Source organism: Drosophila biarmipes, chromosome 2L (genome assembly GCF_025231255.1).
Source record: "Drosophila biarmipes strain raj3 chromosome 2L, RU_DBia_V1.1, whole genome shotgun sequence".
Classification (NCBI taxonomy): domain Eukaryota; kingdom Metazoa; phylum Arthropoda; class Insecta; order Diptera; family Drosophilidae; genus Drosophila; species Drosophila biarmipes.
Window position 1 is genome coordinate 26531273 of NC_066612.1, and position 23090 is coordinate 26554362.

At 37.3% G+C, this 23090-nt stretch overlaps 1 protein-coding gene across 2 annotated transcripts in view; it reads left to right on the forward strand.

The window, feature by feature from the left end:
• The window catches only part of LOC108031470 (homeobox protein H2.0), a 49742-nt gene extending 34184 nt beyond the window's left edge, over positions 1-15558 (forward strand). Inside the window, exons 2-3 of one of the 2 annotated variants that reach the window (XM_017104920.3) lie at positions 14599-14999; positions 15222-15558. In XM_017104920.3, the coding sequence (XP_016960409.1) occupies positions 14599-14999; positions 15222-15461 (641 nt within the window). In that variant the 3' untranslated portion in view covers positions 15462-15558. The remainder of the gene's footprint in view (positions 1-14598; positions 15000-15221) is intronic. The other variant, XM_017104930.3, reaches the window with a different exon arrangement.
• The last annotated feature ends 7532 nt before the right edge of the window (positions 15559-23090 follow it).

Genomic DNA, 23090 nt, shown 5'->3' on the forward strand with positions numbered 1-23090 from the left:
ATTTTTCACCCTTGCAGAGGGTATAATGATTTCAGTGTGAAGTTTGTAACGCAGTGAAGGAGAGGGTCGCAAAGTAAAGTATTCATATAATTGATTAGCATTCGACCTACCTATGTCCCTCTCTCCTTTTACCAGTTTCACACAATCTAGTCTTTCAATTTTAAACCTTTCCGGAAAAAAACATTCCAAAAGTGTTATTTCTATGGAAGGTAGTATACAAATAAAAACGAGCCTGATAGAACAACGATATCGTAAAAAAATGTAAAGAAACTTTGTCTTTTTTTTTATTTACTGTTACTCTTGGGAATATTATTATTTTAATCGGAAAACTTATCATATAGTTGCCATAGGAATTAAAGTCATAATAATACTGACCATTATATTCTACTTTATCTTAATCTTTCTTATTAGTTTTTAGTTTTTTAAAAATCATAAAGGTCACGATCCTTTTAGAATCTGCACTATTAATCCCAGTTTGCAGTTTTGATGGTATAAATACCAATTTAACTGAAATGTATTGGTCTCGTCAATACGTAACCTGACTCAAAAATTTGTTTGCTACCCTATATTAAAAGAGCGGGTAGGTAGTGCTTTTCAATCCCTCTTTAGCTAAGTAACCGATGTCTGATAGTCGAGTCATTCAACTACAGCATTCTCCCTTGTTTTAATCTTAGTGTGGGCACTGTTGCCGATTAAATCTGCACCCTAGGCTATAGGGTACCCTCTTATGTTACACCTTTCATTGCGAACTCCAAGTTTTGAATTGAAGCGACCGAAATAACTCAAAACTTTTTGTACCTGTATAGTAAATAAATGAATCGATAAAACATTTCGATACACGGAAAGAAGTCTTAGTACTGCAACTTCTCTCTTAGAAGACATATCCCCCCGCAGAATTCAATTTCCCAATCCAATTGCCACAATCTTCAAAGGCTCAGAACCTGGGGTTGATTTTGCGCACGCGACTTACATAGAGGCAGCACATAACGAAATTAACAGCGAAACCTAAATTGGATGCTAAACGGAACACGTAAAATCAGCCCGTATACGTCGATTGTTGTTTCTTCAATTGCATCCACATATGGGGTACCGCTTCAGAATCAAATCTAATGAGTCAATTTTACAAAAATCGAGCGACTGTCTCATCTCATATAAGCCATAGGATCAATGTGATAGTTAATGCCTAAACAATACAAAGACCACATTTTGTTTTCATCAAATGTAGTAAACTAAAATAGGACATTATCTCAATATCCTGCGATATAATTATCTGTAATAAGTTTTTAAATTTCAAAAATATAAAGAACTGCTAGGGTGTATCTTCCTTTCTTTCTAAATTTAAAACGCGTGCATTTTAAGTAAATAATCACAAGAAAATAATTTAATTTTATTACATTATTTTTTAAATATATATACATAATATAATTATGTATATTTTGTAAAATAATTTAATTTTATTACATTATTTTTTATACATATACATTTTTTAAAAGTAGGGAGATAAAGCATTCGTTGTAGCGAGTAACCACTGTACCTATGCCAACATTGTTCTAAAATGTATTTACAAAAACAATATGTACAACTTAATTGGTCAAACGAAATATGATTACCCAAACAGCCATAAAGCCCGACATATAGGAAGTGCAAGTGTCAGAAATTCTCATGGCTTGACAACCCAGACACGTGATGCATTAAAAAGTAAACTCGTTCGCGCTTTGGCTTATGTTTGAGCCTTTTGTATACACAAAGGATTTTTCTGATAAAAAAAAAGGCGTTTTACGGTCTGCGAATTGGTTTAAAAATCTATAATTCATTCGAACTGTTCCCTTTGATAAAATAGCAGTTTCTTATATGGGTGGACTTACTTTTGTCACCTTTCTGAACTACTTTCACAAAACATTTCGGAATAATCAATCATTTTGTACTAATATTGACAAAATGCTATTGGTTTTGCTACTGGTAGTGCCCATCTAAGTAATTCAATGATAGTAAGCATATGATTATTTTCTTTAATAGCCACAAGTAATCCAATATTGTCCTTCAAGCAAGAGCATATACGGTTTTTATCGTTGCATAGGAGAACTTGCTACTATCATGATCCAATGCTTGGTCACTTCTTGGAACATCCCTAAGGAAGTTTGGATGGCTCACTTTGATCGGTTGGTACTTTTAGAAAGCGGTTTAAGCTTAGTGCATAAATTCCAGGGCTGTGATGTTCATTGTGCCATGCTATGGATGTTGGTAATATTCGATTAACATGATAAAAAAAACGGATTTTATCAGTCGCGTGTAAACCATCGTTGACCAAAAATATTTAAAAAGAAAAATTTATTAAATCGCTCATTTACGGGTTATTTGGTTTGTTGTCTATTAACTATGGCTAAAAAACATTTCCATCTTTATCTAGAACTTTGAGGTTCAGGACGAAAGGAGTTTTGTGCCCGTGAAGGGAATCCCTGCACCTGTCCTCCGATTTCGAGAATCTTTACGATGACCTGGCGGTGAAAAAAGCAAAACGGTCTTCCATTTCTCTGGACATAGATTCAGATGAGACCCAGAGTCTATTACTGTGCGACAGTTTTCCCGTTGCATGTTTTTTTTCCATTTAATGCCATAGTGGTTGTAACTAGTAATAAGTACTTTTCCCAACTAAAAACTAAAATGGCTTAACCAAAGAGAATACCGGACCGCTGAGCCACTTGTCAGCGTGTTTGAGGCTTGTGGATTTTAAAGTGGGTAGACACCCAAAATCATAAGTTCACGATGGAATTTTCCAGCACTTCACCAACTCTATGCATAACACACTACAGAAATCTCCGGAGATCCATACGCAACCAGCATTCTCCTGGAATCGACTCCTGTTAAGGAGGGGCAATCTTCGCTCTCGATGCCAAAAAACTTTAGTAAATTAATTAGCCTTGGAATATGGGCAAATAGCAAACCTCCGCGTAGGCCATTTCGCTGGCGTCGACCAATGTGCGAAGAAATAGCATTCACGGGCAGTTACTTTGGAGCGGCTCGCAATAGGCGTCGCGAATATAGGCCCGTCCATACTCGGCATCGGTATGCATATTGTCTTTGGTATAATGATTTCCTGATGCCCCTAACGTTAATTTTTCTCTAAGATTTTCCTGACGATTAGAGTAATAAAAATGTCCTTTTCTAGGACGGCCAATGTATGTAACGATTCTTTATTATAATGAATATTGGTTGAACAATTCGGAAATATGTATTTCCAAGATGACAGAGATTTCGATGAAGGTCAGTAATAATGGTGAGGATCTTTATCGGTGATTTCATACATTATAGCGGGCAGAGATCCGACTATTTGCAGCCCACTTCTAATGATCGACTGATCGCCGCATGCGTCTCAGTAAAAACGCAACTTTGCATGATAAGAGGGCAATATACTTCCCGTGTCTTAAACCTTTCAAAGCTAATACAAGGATTTTTTTTAAGTGACTCTAGAATATTTTGGCAAGAGCTAATTTGAAGTGACCATACACACGAGCTATATTCCATAGACGGACGAACAAGAGAAACATACAAAAGCTTTGTTGTGTATGGATCATCAAACTACCTTGACCAACGCTTCAAATTGCCGGAAGACTTCTGGCTTTGTTAGCTATAGTTGATATATGGTCTTTAAAACTAAGTTTATGATAAAATAAAACGCCAGAATCCTAAACTGAAAAAAATACGTTCCAGAATAGTTCCAATTTAACATGTTAATCATCCACCACGTATTCAAACAATCAACATCTAACTGAAAATTACTACATTAAATAGGTAAACACATGGACAAACATAGCTTGACATCGTCTGCATACATTTTAACAATTCATGATTTTATGACATAAGATGGATAATTTATCATTAAGACAAAAAGTAAAGGTCTTAGGTGGCTACCCTTTGGGAATTCTATTATTAAAACCATTTGAGTTCTATTTGAATGTTAGGAATATATCCCTTCTAGAAGGTTGGGAGGAAAACCTAAATGGGACAATTTATAAATAAGAAGCCTATGGTTCCCTAAATCAAACGCTTTGGAGAAATCGGTAGATGTCACATTAGTTTGGTGATGTGTCAAAAAACCTCTAGAAATTAAAGATAAAAATTAAGTAGGTGAAGGTAAAATTTGACAGGTAATAATTTTTTTGAAAAGTTTAGGAATAGAAATGAGTTTAGCAATAGCACGATAATTAGAGATATTGCACTTGTCCCCTATTTTAAACAATGAGATAATAAAAGATTCCTTCCATATGGATGGAAACCTAGAAGTCTTCTTTCTATTGCAGGTAGTATATAAGTCGGAACCAGCCGGATCGGGGAAAAAATTAAAAAAAATTATATCTTTAGTGTTTTTTAACATATACTTTTCTAAGCTTGGATATAACATTTTTAAATTAGCTCTGAATTTCGAATTAAATTTTATCAAAATCGGACGACTATATCATATAGGAACAATTGGAAAATTAGTAGAAAAACATAAAATACAAATTTTCTTGGATATAACATTTTTAAATTAGTTCTGAATTTCGAATAAAATTTTATTAAAATCAGACGACTATTTCATATAGCTGTCATAGGAACGATCGGATAATTGGTGGGAAATAATAGGAAGCAAATTATAGCTTTGGGGCACAAGGACTAGGACACAAGGGTAGGGGGTGATACTCGAGTTCGTGGGTATGCATGTGCACTTTCTCATGGAAATTCTCAGAAGATAGCGAGGAGTCACACAATTTTGAAATGCAATAAAACGATAGGATTCCCTCGGATAGCAAACACACTTATTATGATTTTAAACAAAACCGTCGATAAAACCGCTGATCCCCCTTATTATAGCTACTGCTATCAAAGAGTATGACGTGGCACAGTGCATTATAATTCTCACAAAGAGCACGAGAGGGATCATGACGGGAATAGTTGGATCTACAAATTGATAGGGACAACGGACGAAAACGACGAACTGTTTTACACGGTAAATTCCAGCTCAGGGAACTAAGAAGTAAGGGAGAATTGACATCACCATTTATTAATTTACGCAAAAACATAATCCATGACACTTTCTACAATTGTTCAGGGTTGGTAAGTCCAGCAAGCGCCACCTTGCATGTGAAGAGGGCAATAGACTTCTTCTATCCCAGCTTAAGCCTCTTAACGCAAATAAAAGAAATTGTTTTAAACTGACCTTAGCAAATTTTGGTAACAGGTAATCTGAGGTGACCATATACACGATCAATATTCCATACGCGGACGAACAAAATGTGTATGTGTATTCATAATGCCGGAAGACTTCTGGCTTTGTTATCTATAGTAGATATATGGTCTTTAAACCAAGTTTATGATAAAATAAAATGCCAGAATCCTAAACTGAAAAAAATACCTTCCAGAATAGTTCCAATTTAACATGTTAATCACCACGTATTCAAACAATCAACATCTAATTGAAAGTAACTACATTAAATAGGTAAACACATGGACAAACATAGCTTGACATCGTCTGCATACATTTTAACAATTCATGATTTTATGACATAAGATGGATAATTTATCATTAAGACAAAAAGTAAAGGTCTTAGGTAGCTAACCTGTGGGAATTATATTATTAAAACCATTTGAGTTCTATTTGAATGTTAGGAATAGAGGAAAACTTAAATGGGACAATTTATAAATAAGAGCCTATGGTTCCCTAAATCAAACGCTTTATAGAAATCGGTAGATGTCACATCAGTTTGGTGATGTGTCAAAAAACCTCTAGAAATTAAAGATGTAAATTAAGTAGGTGAAGGTAAAACTTGATAGGTAATAATTTTTTTGAAAAGCAATAGCACGTTAATTTGAGATATTGCACTTGTTCCCTTTTTTAAACAACGAGATAATAAAGTATTCCTTCCATATGGATGGAAACCTACATTGACTTACTGACAGATTAAACATTAATGTTAAGGGAAGAGCAAGATAGGATAAACAATTCCTGAGTAAAAAACTTGGTATTCCGTCAGGTCCCAGTGAAAATGAGAGCTTGAAAGTATAAAGACTCTCAAGAACATCAGATACATTAATCACTGATTTGAAGAGAGAGTTCAATGAGCTGGTGGGTATAGATAATCTTTACTAATGACATTATTGAATTTTGTATAGGTCTATTGAAAAAGGTATGCATATCATTAAATGCTACATTATTATTGAGAAAAAGAGAAGGAGGAAAGCAGTTAGATTTTCGTTTGGAATTGATAAAAGGAAAAAAAGCTTAGGATTACTTTTAAAATCACGCTTACAATGAGACAGATAATTTTTGTCACAGTCGAAATTCCACCTTAGCTGAACTTTATTTGGTAAAGTCTGTCTGTATTTTGACTGTTTAAATAGTCTTGTTTTTTTAGTCATTGGGTAAGATAGTTGACGGGTAGGAGATTATAAAGCAATTACTCCTCAGTTTAAATTGGAACAACTCGACATTTTACGTAACAACGATCCGGGACTTAATCATAAAACACGCCCTAAAAATCAAATTGCTATGGGTCCCGAGTCACATCGGAATCAAGGGAAAAGAATACGCCGACACAAACTTTTAAAAACTCATATACTGCAAAATAATACTAACCTTCAACAAGAAGCATCCTCTTGGCATTTATAAGCATGAACGAGTACGTCAAAAACACACAAGTTTGCAACTTTTTAAGAGAGAATTAATCAAATTCTCCTAGGACACACAAAACTGACCCACGAGTACCGATTCTCCCAGCCAATAATCAGCCAATGCCGATTATGCACGACAGATGCCATACCGATCTCATTCATTAAGAAATTTTTAACTTATTATTTAGTCCGGCCGAAGTCTGTGTGTTTGCTATCCGAGGAAATCCTATCGTTTTATTGCATTTCAAAATATTGTGACCCCTCGCTATCTTATGAGAATGTCCATGAGAAAGTGCACGTGCATACCCACAAACTCGAGTATCACCCCCTACCCTTGTGTATCCGAGTCCTTGTGTGTGTGGGTCTGCTTGTGCGTAAGGTGTAAAATTCAAAGTTTTAATTTTTTTTCAAAAGGTGCAATTTTAATTTTAGAATCGTGAAAATTATACCATTGGAAAGGGCTATAAAAATCCTTTCCAATTACACCAATTTTTATACCCTTGCAGAGGGTATAATGATTTCAGTGAGAAGTTTGCAACACAGTGAAGGAGACGTTTCCGACCCCATAAAGTATATATATTCTTGATCAGCGTCACAAGACGAGTCGATCTAGCCATGTCCGTCTGTCCGTCCGTCCGTTTCTACGCAAACTAGTCTTTCAGTTGTAAAGCTATCGGTCTGAAACTTTCCCAAAAGTCTTCTTTCTATTGCAGGTAGTATATAAGTCGGAACCAGCCGGATCGGAGCTCCCACAGGAACTATCGTGTTAAAAAAAAAAAAAAAAAATTATATCTTTAGTGTTTTTTAACATATACTTTTCTAAGCTTGGATATAACATTTTTAAATTAGTTCTGAATTTCGAATTAAATTTTATCAAAATCGGACGACTATATCATATAGCTCCCATAGGAACAATCGGAAAATTAGTAGAAAAACATGAAATAAAAATTATATCTTTTGTGTTTTTTAACATATAACCTGATAAGCTTGAAAATATCATTTTTAATTAGTTCTGAATTTCGAATACAATTTTATTAAAATCGGACGACTATATCATATAGCTGTCATAGGAACGATTTGATAATTGGTGGGAAATAATAGGAAACAAATTATAGCTTTGGGGCTTTTTGACTTATTATCTTATAATATTGGGAATATACATTTTTATATTTTTAAGAATTTCGAATTCAGTTTAATAAAATTATTGATTATTTTTTAGAACTGCAAGGGTATACAAACCTCGGCTTGCCAAAGTTAACTTCCTTTCTTGTTTTTTTTTTTGTGACGGTTGAAATATATTTGGGTCACCGACGGTCGTCGGCATTTTTCACCTGTTCTTGGGTGTCATTGGAAAGGATTTTTCAAGCCCTTTCCAATGCAATAATTTTTACGATTCTAAAATAAAAATTGCAAAATTAAAAAAAAAAAAATAAAAATTTGAATCTTACACCTTACGCACAAGCAGACCCACACACACAAGGACTCGGACTCACAAGGGTAGGGGTGATACTCGAGTTCGTGGGTATGCATGTGCACTTTCTCATGGAAATTCTCAGAAGATAGCGAGGGGTCACACTATTTTGAAATGCAATAAAACGATAGGAATATCCCGAAGTCCTGTTTACTTTGAAACTTTGAAAATTTGTGTAAAAGTACTGAAAATCCATGCACGTAAATTTGACGCAAAAAATTTGACAGTGCTGTAAATCTTCTGTTATGCCTTTAGTCTACGACAAACCATCTTTTTTTTTATATATTAAGTTACTTCCTTCCGTGAAGAGGGAAGAAAACAAACCATCTTAAGCGAAACATATGCCAGTATGTCGAATGGAATTTCGGCAAATTTTCCAATTTTAAAGCGATCATCTTAACATAAATAAACCTTTGCAAGCAATTTAACGTAAACTCAATAAATTCATTATTGTTAGATTAGAAAACACTGTAATATGGTATTTTTGCTTTGCTGAGACGTAACCTAAAAATAACCTTTTTTATACCCTTGTAGAGGGTATAATGATTTCAGTCAGAATTTTGCAACGCAGTGAAGGAGACGTTTCCGACCCCATAAAGTTTATATATCTCTGTCTGTCCGTCTGTCCGTCCGTTTCTACGCAAAGTAGTCTCTCAGTTTTAAAGCTATCGGGCTGAAACTTTCCCAAAAATCTTCTTTCATTTGCAGATAATATTACTGTCTTAGGAAAGATCGAAAAATTGGTGGGAAAATAATATGAAACAAATTATAGCTTCAGTGTTTTTTGACATGTTATCATATAATATTAGGAATATCACTTTTTTATTTTCAAATTAAATTTAAAAAAAAAATCGGACGATTCTAAAATAATTTTTTTGAATATCACTGAAGCTAGCAACAATCCTTACAAATTTAACATGGTTAATTAGGGTATACAAACTTCGGCTTGCCGAAGTTAACTTTCTTTCTTGTTTAGTTGTTATTTTAAACATCATTATTCATTAGAAAGCTTCTTCATTCCCATCTGATATGTTTCATGGGAATTTACCTTCGCATTTAAAAACCGAAACTTAAAATTTGTTTACGTCTTTAAAGATAATTTTGAGCCAGCGGCATCCTGAAATGATTCTCAAACCTTAAATGCGATCACTCCCCTATTGAATTCAGGTAGTTTAACCGTGCTAGATAATAATATTTATTTGTATGTTAATTCTTATATAGAGGTGCTATGCGACCATTCCTTTATAGAATTCAGGTAGTTTAACCGTGCTAGATGAAAATATTCATATGTATGTAAATTCTATATAGAGGTGCTATGCGTTCCTCTAAAAATTCTCTTTCTCAGAAGTTCGCATCCGCAACTCCAATTTCAAAATCAGGGCTAAGAAAAAACATTGCCAATTACAGGCCTATAGCAAAGATTAATAATATCGCGAAATTTTTCGAACGCATTGTTATCATTTCTCGATAACCGACCTAGTTCTTCACCGCATGGTTTTGTAGCAGGTCGGTGAACCACGACTAACCTGCCGTTTTCGTTTTTTCCGTATTGCATTCATACCTTTGATATGCTATCTCAGGTCGATGCTATACTCTGATTTTGCTAAAGCCTTTGACATAGATACCCACAGTGCCCTACTGACAAAACTGGCCCGCCTGGATTCATATTTGTCAATTTCTGGCGTTCCTAAGGGAAGTTCTATGGGAATTCTGGCTTTCATTATTTTCATTACCACACATCATGGTTCTGTTTATCTTCAGAGTATTTACTGTATGCAGGTGATTTAACAGGACTTAGATGCGTATCCAAAACTCGCTTTCTTAACATAAACAAGGGCTTCTATATTGCGTACAGTAAATCTGTATAGATGTGATTTTTGACTCAAAATTTAAGTATACAGCACACTTGGATTACATCATGCCCAGAGCGTATGCCTTGTTCAGATTTGAGAAACGCATCGCATCACTATTCATTAGTCCCTACACCAGACTTGCGCATTATTTTGCATTTGCCCGACCTAAACTAGAGTATGCAGCTCCTATTTGGAATCACTTCAAAACAACTTGAAATGAAATAGAACGACTACAGAGACTATTTCTGAAATTCGCTTTGTTGCATTTAAGGTTTTATGGCCTGATCCCTTCATATCACCAGCAATGTAGACTTGTTCACCTGCCATCCCTTGCGCATCAAAAAAGAATTCTCGCCATTTGCTTTATGTCCGATTTGGTAAACGGTAAAAACGACTGTTTGGAGCTACTCTCGAAAGTTGGACGACTTCGGAATTTTGAAGCGGACAAATTATTCCCAAAACTAGCACCTCTATAGGGCTTTATAAGAGTCTAACACACATCCAATTGATAGGTTAGTCAATTATTTTGTAAATTTTAGAATTGTTTTTTGAATTGGTTAAGGTAACGGGATTCCGTTGGCGAAATAAGTCAATAAACATAAAAGAGCAAAGAACGAAATTCTGAAACGTTAAAACTTTTAACTTACTTTTAACTTAAAAGTATACGTTAATAATAAGACGAGCCGGATGGGAAAACTACATCGTCTAGCTCGCATAGGAATGATTTTTATACCATTGCTGAGGGTATAATGATTTCAGTCAGAAGTTTGGAGTGAAGGAGACTTTTCCGACCCCATAACGTACGAGTATATATATTCTTGATCAGCATCACTAGACGAGTCAATCTAGTCATGTCCGTCTGTCCGTCCGTTTCTACGAAAACTAGTCCCTCAGTTTTAAAGCTGTAACTTTCCCAAAACTCTTCTTTCTATTGCAGGTAGTATATAATTCGGAACCATCCGGATCAGACAACTCTATCTTATAGCTCCCATAGGAACTATAGGGGAAATATTAAAAGAAATCTTTGGTGTTTTTAACATATAACCTCCTACGCTTGGAAATAACATTTTTTAATTGGTTTTAAATTTTTCGAATTCGGACTACTATGTCATATAGCTGCCATAGAAAAAAATAAATTTGATAAAATTTAACTCGAAAACCAATTAAAAAATGTTATTTTCGAGCGTAGGACGCTATATTTTCAAAAACACCGAAGATATAATTTACATAAGAGGTATCATTTAATTACATATTATTTTACCACTAATTTTGCTAACATTGAATTCGAAATTCCAAACCAATTAATATATGTTTTTTCCAAGCGAGGGAGGTTTAATGTTAAATTCAATTTAATAAAAACCGGACTACTCTAACATAGAGATGTCAAAAAATGGTCTGAAAAAAAGAATGAAACAATTTTTTTTTTTAATATCACAGAAGTCAGCAACAATCCTCAAAAATTTAACTTGGTGTTACTAAAGTTGATTATTTCTTATAATTGCAAGGGTATACAAACTTGAGCTTGCCGAATGCTACATGTTAGTTTCCTTTCTTGTTAGATAAGGGACCGATCATATACACTTATACTCCATTAAATTTTTTTAGGGTGTTTGTAGTGGATCATGATTTAGTGTAGATAGTATATCTTACTTGTAGAGTTAAAGAGTATACTAAATTAATCTGAAAGAATGTAACAAGGGCAAGGTAGCGTTTTTGACCCCAGTGCTTAAATAGGCATTAAGAAAGAGATTTTTTTATACAGTTTTGATTTTTTTTAGTTGTTTTGGGCAACTTCGTAATTTTCGGACCTCTTTTTTCTTGTTGTGCCTATTATCATTATGTTTACAACCATTTTTTTTTTTAAACCCATTGGCTTCTATACCATGAATATTACCTCATTAGCTATTACCGCGATAGTGTTGTCCTCTTTGGATTTTTAGCCATTGTGTTCGAATTTTTTCTTCTCATCTTTTTCTTTTTGTTTAGTATAAATAAATATCATTTATTGCTTTTGGTACCGCGGTTTCTTAAAAGTGCCTTCAGTATATTAACGATGAAGAAATTAAAGAATTTATCACCCCCATCCAACGCTACGACCCTGCAAGCATTTTTTATCGCTGCCCTGCAAGCAAAAGGGCGATAATTCTATCGCCTATCGTCGCCTTTCTATCGCTCAGAAGTGCCTTAGAAGTTACTTCTACGCGATATATGTTGCTTTGTCCCGGATGGTCCCACGGGGCTTCCGTTCAGATCGTGCGGACAGTCAAGGCGGAACGCCTTCACTTCGCTTCTGTGCCTCGTGTTAACGAACGTTTCACCCTAGCCTCACCCTTTCGCGTATTGTCCGTGCCGTTCCTGCGGGCTCGATTCTCCTTGCGTGGCTGTTGCGGTGTGGTGACCTGCTTGCTGGTGGCGGTGTCCTGCGAACTGCTCCTGACAGGGTGGCTGTACGTCTTGACTTCTGTGCTGGGTTCGTGGGCATACGCCGATCCGGGAATTCTTTCTTATGGCTGGTGACTCTCGGGGCTCTGTCGCGCCGCTCCGGGACTTCTCTTCCTTCTGGCTCGATACTCTCGGGGTTCTGTTGCGCCGCTCCGGGACTTCTCTCCCTTCTGGCTCGCTACTCTCGGGGATCTGTTGCGCCGCTCCGGGACTTCTCTCCCTTCTGGCTCGCTACTCTCGGGGTTCTGTTGCGCCGCTCCGGGACTTCTCTCCCTTCTGGCTCGCTGCTCTCGGGGTTCTTTCGAGCCGCTCCGGGACTTCTCTCCCTTCTGGCTGATCGCGCCAGGACCTGCTCAACTCCACTTGGCGCACTGGGCATACGCCGGGATACTTCCGCGTAGTGCTTGGGCGAGGTACACTGAGGCTCGATAGGCTTACCCCTGAGCTCACGATTTCAAGTCACCGGCTTTCAATGCTGTAAGTCTAGTAGACCCTCCAGGCGTAACGCCAGGACTTCGTTGGCAGGAAAGAACAGATGCCTTGATTTAGCCGTGTGGTGCCTCCTTAGACCTCAGCCACCCGTGTCTCAGTTCGGAGATTCCTAGTAATCCCAATCACGAACGTCTCGACGTGACAATCTTACTCCTTGAAGGCTCCCACGGCGCTGCTTCCGACGACTCGCCCTGGTGTGGCTCCCTCGTAGTTTGCTTGGTTGGTGTTCGTTCGACTGTTTGTCTTAACTCTTGATGATCGTACTCGACTGATGCTCTCGACTGACTGCTCGCTCTTCACTGACTGATCCTGCTGCTTGCACCCTGCGGGCTTATATAGGGCCTCAGCGAACCGTTATTTCCCTTTTGCACACGGCCGCCGAAACTCTCCACACCGGGTCCAAAGTCCATGGTTCCTGTTTGACCCTCTTGTCCTTCACGCACTGCTTCCCGCCGACGTTCAGCCTGATGCTGCCGTCCTGCTGAATCCGGTGACGCATGTGGCATGTTTGTGTGCCGCACCGCTGCCGAGATGTGGCACCTTCTTTCTCGGTCCAAAGTTCACGTCCGCGTCCAAAGTCCGGCGGCGTCCCGTTACTCCTTCTCGCACTCGGCACTCTCGCTTCGCCCGCCAACTCTCCGCTCTCTCTTTCTCCATTCTTGGTCTCCAAACTCTCCTGGTCTCCGAAGCCTCTTGCTCTCGAAACTCTCTCGCTCTCCAGACTCCCTTGTCTTCAAACTCTCTTGCTCTCCAAACTCTCACGTTCATCAAACTCCCATGTTCTCCAAACTCTCACGTTCTCCGTCCTCGATCTCCAAACTGTCTCGTTCTCCGTCCTCGATCTCCAAACTCTCTCGTTCTCCCATTGCTCTTCGCCGCGCCGCCACTACGCATTTTTAAAATAGTTCTGAATTTCGAATTAAATTTTATCAAAATCGGAAGACTATATCATATAGCTGTCATAGGAACGATAGGAAAATTGGTGGGAAAATAATATATAACAACATATAGCTTTGGTGCTTTTTGACATATAAAATTTTAGCTTGGAAAGAACATTTTTTTATTAGTTCTGAATTTCGAATTCATTTTTATAAAAATCGGACGACTATATCATATAGCGGTCATAGGAACAATCGGGAAATTAGTGGGAAAATAATATGAAAAAATTATTTACTAAAGTTGATTATTATATAACTGCAAGGGTATACAAACTTCGGCTTGCCGAAGTTAACTTCCTTTCCGGAGTAGACGGAAGTTCGAAACTAAAGATGCCCTGCGCCATTCCATTCATCTTGGATCGCAAGGCACAACTCGGCTCTTTCCGGCACGACGAGAGTGGCAGCGCAACCCTCGGCCGCTCCGGAGCGCCGACAAAGTACTCAGCTTAGCAGTTTCGCACCGCCGACACAACGAAACTCGGTCCTTTCGCAGCAGAGGCGATCTGTTACCATTATCTATTATACCCAGCTCTATCCAATCGTAGAAAATGTAAGCATATTTCATAGCGTTTTCTCTCTGTATCATTACTGGGCAAAGGGAGGTATACCGATCTATAGAGGAAATAAATTTCTTTCCCAAACCCTGGCCACGACGAGCTATACCGCCTTCCGAAACAGGGTAGTTACAGTGTGTTCAGGAGAACATTCGCACAAAAAGAAAACAAAGTTTTGCAATTATTTTAATTAACTCTATCAGCAGCGGAAACCAATTATCCCGATCTGGCCGCAAGAGCTCTACTGCGCCTTCATCAACATCAAAAAGAACAGCATCAACATCACAACCCACACATCCACAAGATTTCGAGTGTGCAGTTTACGCAGCACCAGCGATTTCTGGGCAAGACGCAGCAGCAAAACGGCGATATCACTCCTAAGTCGCCCAAATCCGCCATTGTGAAACAAAATGTAAGCCCCCCACAACAGGGAAACAGCAACACTTTTGGAGGCAACAATGGGAAGCGCAAACGCTCCTGGTCGCGAGCCGTCTTTACGAATTTGCAGCGCAAGGGTTTGGAGATCCAGTTTCAGCAGCAAAAATACATCACCAAGCCTGATCGCCGAAAGCTAGCGACTCGACTGAACCTCACCGACGCTCAGGTGAGTTAAAAATAAGGTTTATTTTTTAAATTAAAGCCTGCCTGTCTGTTTGCGCTGCCCAGAACCTAAAGAATCTGCATGTCAAATTCAAACTTTCAAGCTTTTATAATTTTCAAAATCACCATAAAAATTTGTCATTTCTTTTAATTTTTTGACATATTATCTTTCATATTTATATTACATACTTTTTCTATCAACCTAATATATTACTCCGCCTATTAGGTTAAGGTGTGGTTCCAAAACCGTCGCATGAAGTGGCGGCACACGCGGGAGAATCTAAAAAGCGGGCAGGAAAAGCAAAGTACCGTACCAGCACCCGAAAGTTCCGTGAAAGCTTTTACGCAATCGGAAGGTAGTACTCACCATGTAGCTATCGATTACAGTTCTGATAGTTGTTCTAGCGTGGATCTAAGTGAAGAGCCCGATGACGATGATAATATTGAGATTAATGTGGTGGAGTAGGCCCAAATGTATATGTTCGTTTTATGCAATGTAGATGTATTTACTTTAATCGTTAATAGCCGTAATTTAGATAAATAAACTAAAAAGATTTAATTTATTTAATTTACTTTATTATTTGTAATTTTCTTTATTGTTGTCAAAAAAGGCCTGCGGTAATTTTGTTAAAGATTTTTTTCCTTCAAATGGTTTATAACGGTTTTATGACTCATGCCCAGCTTTTGACCTATGCTACGGCTGCTACTATGCCGGTCACTTTCGACCAATTCAGCGATTTTATCGCAATTTTCGACGGAGCGTGGCGCGTCTTCAAGCACCTCTACACCAAAACGAAAACGTTGAAACGTGACAACTACAAACAAAAACAAAACTTTTACGCGGCTTCTTATTAGTGTGCAAGCACGGCAACAACAGAAAATTATTAAAACGATAACGAAAATTATTTAAACGATTAACGCTGCGATTAACATAACATGAAACTGGCAAAAAAGGGGAGACCTTCTCTTATCAAGACAGCGATAAAATGTACTGAATTAGGACCACGACTGAAAAAAAAGTAAATAGAAAAAAGTGAGACTAACTTGTTGTTGTACGACATTAAAATATAGCTTTGGTATTGTTCTTGTCGGCCGCTTCCGAAAAAATAGTTCATGGATCGTTTGAAATGCTCTAGAAATCGATTTAACAACAAGAAAAAACACTATTATTGATGATATTGACTATAAGTACGATTTCTGTATTTTCTTATAAAATTTTAGTGGATATTCCTATTTTAACCTTTTTTGGAATATATATATTGATAATCAAAACAAAGTGGCACTTATCCCAATGAATCAATCCAAACTTCTTGTTTTTATACGCGTTACTCGTAGAGTAAAAGGGTAAACTAGATTCGTCGGAAAATATGTAATAGATAGAAGGAAGCTTTTCCGAACCCATGAAGTATATATATTCTTCATCAGGATCACAAGCCGAGTAGATCTAGCCATGTTCGCCCGTCCTTCTGACTGTCTGTCAGGCTGTGGTAATTTTTGTTAAAAAGTACGAAGTCAAAACTAGAAAATACGTTCAAAGGAAGTTGGAAATATATCACAGCACTCTCCACTTTTTCTTCTATCCCAAAAAACTAGATCAGATTAATTGTTCACTGATGGTGTGTTCTTGACTTCCCACGTCATTGTATATAAAGAAACCTGTATAAATCCGGATATTCTTAGTTCCGAAGTTTGTCCAAGTAAGTAAGTAAAAGACTTGATCGTCCGAGGTGAAGGTAGAGTTTTGAGTGCCGTTAAATCAGAATGAACATATGAAATTCTAATTCTCGAGGAAAGGAAAACTTAAAAATTTTGTGTATAAAATGATCTCTTTTCGGAAATTTTATATACACAACATGTTTCTATGTTCAGCCATAATAGTAGAAAAATATGAATTCTGGGAAAATTTAGATATTAAAAAGGATAATCCTTATATTATCAAATTTAATGGGTTTGCATTTGACAATACAGATCTTGACACCTTTCCCCTCATTATGAGTACCTAATAGTTAAAAGGTGTTTCTGTGCACGTCCGAAAGGTCGCACACCAAAAATATCTAAAGTTGATTATCTTGGAAGGAAAATAACGATCATGTTTGAGGAAGATGTGTTCTAGGATTGTAAAACTTATTTAGAATCAAAAGATCCCCAATAACATAAATCTCACAAAATAATGACTGCGTGCAAAAAATCGTGATATCTGCAAAATTCGAGCGTCATGATTATTAAAAAAGAATCTTAAAAATAGTACGCAATCTCTTTCTCATACTGTATGCATTGCAGCTTTCATGTATCGACGAGAGAAATATTGCTTAAAATTAAAAGAATTATAATTAAAATATTATGAAGTAAGAGAAATCTTACTCTTAGACTTTTTGATTTTTACGTGCCAAAGATTGCAGTGCGTTTATAAACGACATTTTACTAAAAGAACGTCTTCTTTCTTTACTAAATTATTGTCAAAAACATACGCTTAGACATTGGAATATTCAAATGTTTTACTTTTTCGATGTTGATAGCTATTATAAGCGCGGCTAATGACAATGTTTAGCTGGTAAATTTTTTAAGATTTTTCTATATGTTAGAGTAGTCCGATCTTTATTAAATTTAATTCGAAATTCTTAAAAATTTAAAAAGTTTTATTTCGAAGCTTGGAAGCTTATATGTAAAAAAGCACCAAATACATAATTTTTTCATATTTTTCAACTACTTTTCCAATCGTTTTTATGGCAGCTATATGATATAGTTGTCCGATTTTGATAAAATTTAATTCAAAATTCAAAACTAATAAAAAAAAAATGTAATTTCCTAGCGTAGGAGGTTATATGCTAAAAAACACCGAAGATATAATTTTTTCATAATATTTTACCATTAATTTTCCGATTGTTCCAATGGCAGCTATATGATATAGTCTTCCGATTTTGATAAAATTTAGTTCAAAATTCAGACATAATTAAAAAATGTTCTTTCCAAGCCTAAAAATGTTATATGTTAAAAAACAGCGAAATTATAATTTTTTTTTAATTTTTTCCCGGATAGTTCCTATGGGGGCTATAAGATATAGTTGTCCGATCCAGCTGGTTCCGACTTATATACTACTAAGTCTGACATTGCAGATCCGACTTAAGAGATTTGTCCCTAAAATTGAAAAAGAGAATGACTATATTTTCAATGGCGGGAATATTTGTCTGTTTCATTATAGGAAATATTGCATTCCGGTTAATTTCTAAATGTCCGTATGTAGTGGGTTTATTGCGCGTAAAATTACAGTCGGCTTGGTAACTCGGATGGCCTCGATGTCGCCACATACGGGCATATGTAAGCGTCACCGTTCTCAGACTAGGGTAAACAGAATACCACTCTGTCCATGATTACTTCTTTTCACATACGACCGCCTATCCCTTGCTCTGTCTCGGATGGTCTTACTAAGGTTTCGGCTCAGGTCGCGCGGACAGTCAAAGTAAACGCCAGGAAGATGCTTCGGGCTTCACTTCGCTTCTACACCTAGTGTAAACGAACGTTCCACCCTAACCTCACTCATTCGCTAACTGTCCATAAGGTTTCCGCGGGGCTCGATCTGTTTTGCGTGGCTGTCGTGATGTGGTCTTTCTTCCCGATGGCGATTTCCTGATTGCGTGGCAGTTCACGAGTCAAAGCCGTAGGCTTTCCTGGAAAACTCCACTCGAGACCGTACTGATCAACCGCTCTCCCTTCTCACGGGAGAGTACTTTGCCTTACTGCACAATGTCGTCACTATCGCAATTTACTATCGTGTCGTACATTCTCGTAGACGGCTACTGTCGAAATTTCAGACGAGTCGGACTCGTAGTTTTGCTTTGACTGCGTATGGAATAGGGTGCGTCCGCGGAGTTTAAAAAAAATGGAGAAAGAACAATATCGGTCTGTGACTTCGGGTTTTGGAAGGGAAATCGCGAAGCGAAATAAAAGAGCGCTTGGATGCTGTGTACGGTGACTCTTCTCTGCCGTTGGCGACCGTCAAAAATTAGTTTAACGAGTCCCACTTCGGTTTTTGAGGGGCCACGAAAACGGCTAACACAGAAGACAACGTTACAAAAATTAACGATCAGGTATTGGCAGATCTGCTCCCAAGAAGGCGAAGACTGTCCGATCGGCCGGAAAGATGATGACCACCGTTTTTTGGGATTCACAAGGTGCGATCTACATCGACTACCTGGAGAAGGGCCAAACGATCATAGGGCTGTACTATGCCGGCCCCATTTGGCGAAGAAAAAATGACTTCCATCATGACAACCCACCAGCTCACACTTCCGCCCTCACTGAAGCCAAATTGGTCGAATTGGGCTACGAACTGCTACACCATCCATCATATTCTCCAGATTTGGCCCCGTGAGACTTTTTTCAAGCTTGAAAAAGTCACTCGCTGGACAGAAATTTACGTCGAATGAGGAGGTCGTCGCCGCCACTGAGACCTATTTTGCAGACCTCGACAAAACGTAAACGTATTTTTCAGACGGGTTAAAGAAGTGTGAGCATCGCTGGGTCAAGTGTATCGAGCTAAAAAAAGATAATGTTTCTTTTGGAGGCTAAGTACTTATCCGACCACGTATGTCTAGTATTTCCGAACAAATTAATTGACTCATGTATTGTATACCTCCCTGTTAATATTAGCAATTGTTGCTCAAACTGGTTTAATGATTTTCGGGTTTCTTGTAACATTCTCAAAACTACTCTCTGCTGAATGCTGAGTATTTTGTTCTTAGACCTATTCGGTACTTTCCGTTAAGTTATTTATTTGGATCCTAGATGAAGCGTCCGCCGCAACATTTGTTGTTCTTGGATTACAAAATATTTTGGATAAATACCATCTTTTCATTTCGATATTTTGATTTTTAAAAAAATAGAGAACGAAAGGTGTTGGTAACCAGTATCTCATTGTCGTTAACCGCATATCAAGTAATTTCGAAGATTTTTAAAAGCCAATACTATGGCTAAAAGTTCCCTTTTATTTGTTACGTATAATTTTTCTGTTTAATGTAATTAGTGTTACATGGGCATATTAATGCCTGAAAAAGACTTGGGACGGGGGAGATGTTCAGGCACCATTTTTGCCGGCATAAGCTACGGCGTATTCGGGTCGTGGGATCTTGGTAAGCCTCTCTCCTCTCCAATATAACAAGAATAAATATTTTAAGTGCCTTTCAGTCGTCAGTCCACACTGCCCCACAAGCTTAGCTGTCGCTTGATCGCAATACGATCGGGCTGTGTTTCTGCCATATTCCGTGCCCTTCATACATTCGTGTGCGAATAGATCGTCGCATGCCGCGCAATACGATCCCCTATTGTCAAGGTTGTCCGTCGAAAGTTATGTCATTGTTCTTGACCTACCCCACTTCTTACATTAGCACACCCACCATGTTAAAATTCTAGTTCACCATGGTTCCAAATTCATTTTCACATTATAAGTTTATTGTTTAATATATGCATGTCGGCATATGCCGTCGATAACCAATATAAAGTTGGCTAAAGAATAGGAAATAATTCTACTTGACAATTATTTTTATTAGCGAAGAGTATCGAATTTACCACCGGTGAGGTGCACATCAGCAAAACGCTGACAATTCACGACTGCAAACGTCGCTCAGAGGGCTCTTGGAATTGTACATACAACTACAAAGCTGATACTCGGCGCTGAAATATTAATGAAATGTTTAAAACATAAAATACATAAAACTTATAAAAAGGAATATAGAGCTAAGGGCATATATTAAAATAGCTATTTGGAACAGGATTAATTCTTGGTCTTAACTAGGAATATATTGACATTGTCCAAAAATATGTTCTTGCCTAGGCGAGAGAAAACAATGACTGTGGGAACTGTTGATATTATGATAGCCTTTTGAGTCCTATTACAATAAATGAGTGGTGAAAATTCTAGAAGGAAGGTCTCAATACATAATTTCTCTAAATCATCTACAGCTATGGGTAGGTATGTTTTTGATAACAAATATTGGACTCTTACGTTGAACTGTGGATCATTTTCTAAGGTTCGTTCTAATGCTTGAGTAGTGATCATAAAACGAAAACTTCCTTTCTACACACTTACCCCCTTTTATTTAATCCTGGGCGATGAGATGAGATAACACGAAAATTACGTTGCACAAAAAAAATAGTCCCATAACTGTATAAATATGTATATATGCATGCATCGTTCGGGAGATCCACAGTGGCACACGTCGGTTTGAATGGTTGAGCTGGTCAGTGCAGCTCCAATTTCTTGCACTTGTTGTCGGTCTTGCTTCACTTGTATTGAAAAAAAATGCATGCACTTGCTTTTTGTTGTCTATTGTTGTTGGCGAATTACTGTTATTCGCTATTAATTGGCACTTATTTCGCCCTTTATCGGTTTATCGGTTTTTTGTTTTTTTTTTTTTTCTTTATAAAAACTTTTGCTTCGACTGCTTTTTCCTTCTTAGGCTCCGATGTGGATCACTACTTTCTCCAGGGCGTGGGGCTGGTCGCGGAGTCGCTAAATGGAACGTCTGTACATCTTGACGACCTTAAGGAGCACTATTTTTTTTGGAGTAGACCAACTATGAGCTTCATGGACTAGTTTAGATCCTGGATATCATCCTTGTGGTCAACGATCTGGGATGATTGGGATGTGATCTTCCTTAGGGGGGTGTTACTTCTAGACCGGAGCCTAAGGAGATCAGAACAAATTCTGTTTGATTCCTACATTTGGCTGGCGTCTTTTATACCGCGCTAGAGCTTACGCTAGCCCACCCATATTGGATGAATTAACTAGGTGTTCCCACCTAGGGATAATGTTGTACTATTTCCCTTATCTGAGAAGTTATTGGCTGGTTGTTGTATTTTGCCAACTGCCGGAGTACGGTTACCAATAGGTCGATCGTGGTTGTTGTTCTGGTCACGTGTCACTCGCAATTTGCCGAATTGCCACTTCTTCTGCCTTTACTAGCCTGAGTCAGGCTAGTCACATGCACCCCTCCCTCTGGCTCAAGATTCATTGTTTTTTTTCCCATATGTGAATCTTCGTTACACGGAAGGCGTACGTAACATTGGTTTTCCTTTCTAAAGAAGAACAGCACCAAAAGCTATGTCAGACGCGTCAGTTGTTAGTGTTAATTTTTATTATAGTCTGGTTATACTAGTTTTACTTGTGCAATTAAATTATCTTTAAGCTCGTTGATAGCTGTTACAGCTGAATTATCAATCTGAATTACCTAGACCTAGAATTGGATATTTTACAATTATAGAAATGTTTTCCTGGATTGGCTTTGATCACATTTTGAGAAAGAACGCAACCAAGAAAATTAGTTTTTAATTTTAAGAACTTTTATTTTTGAATTGAAATTTTCATGTTTGCGTTCAACAAAATTTTAATTTTGACAATTAAATCTTTGTAATGCTTTTCAATATTTACAAAAATAATAATAATGTCATCCATATAAACATGACACGCTTTATCCACTTTTTCTCTTAAAATATCATTTATCGCAGAAAAAAGCGGAACAATACCCATTTGAAATTGTCTCCTCAATTTTCAAAAACATATCAGTATGATAAGCTCATATATCATATTACAAGTATGATAAGAATTCATATCAATTACAAGTGTTGATCCGTATCGTATTGTTATGAACTCGTATCAATTTGACATATTTTTCAAATCAACTTCCAAAATTTTCCGAAAAAAAAGTATTATTGTGCTCTCGTCGTTCTTATGTAATTATGGTATTAAGTATAGTATTAATTAATGTTGGAATACCCCTATTCCTATACAGAAATACCATTTAGTATAAATCCTTTTTGGATTTAATGAAGACATAGCCTTTGGTCATACTCAATTTGGAAATTTAGAATTAGGGCTCTTTTGAACTGGATGTACTTAGGTCATTGATGAAGATATACCTTCAAAAGTGGACAAAAGCAGAGCGTTGTGCGAAAAGTACGTTAGTACAGTACTTTAGCGATTCGTTTTGAACCTTGCCTCAAGTGATCTAAGTGCGCGCAAAATTCTTTAGAATTTGAACGCTGTTTATAAGCGAAAAAGTCTGGCGTCGCAGTTGGCAGATCGTTTTAAAATTAAAAATTA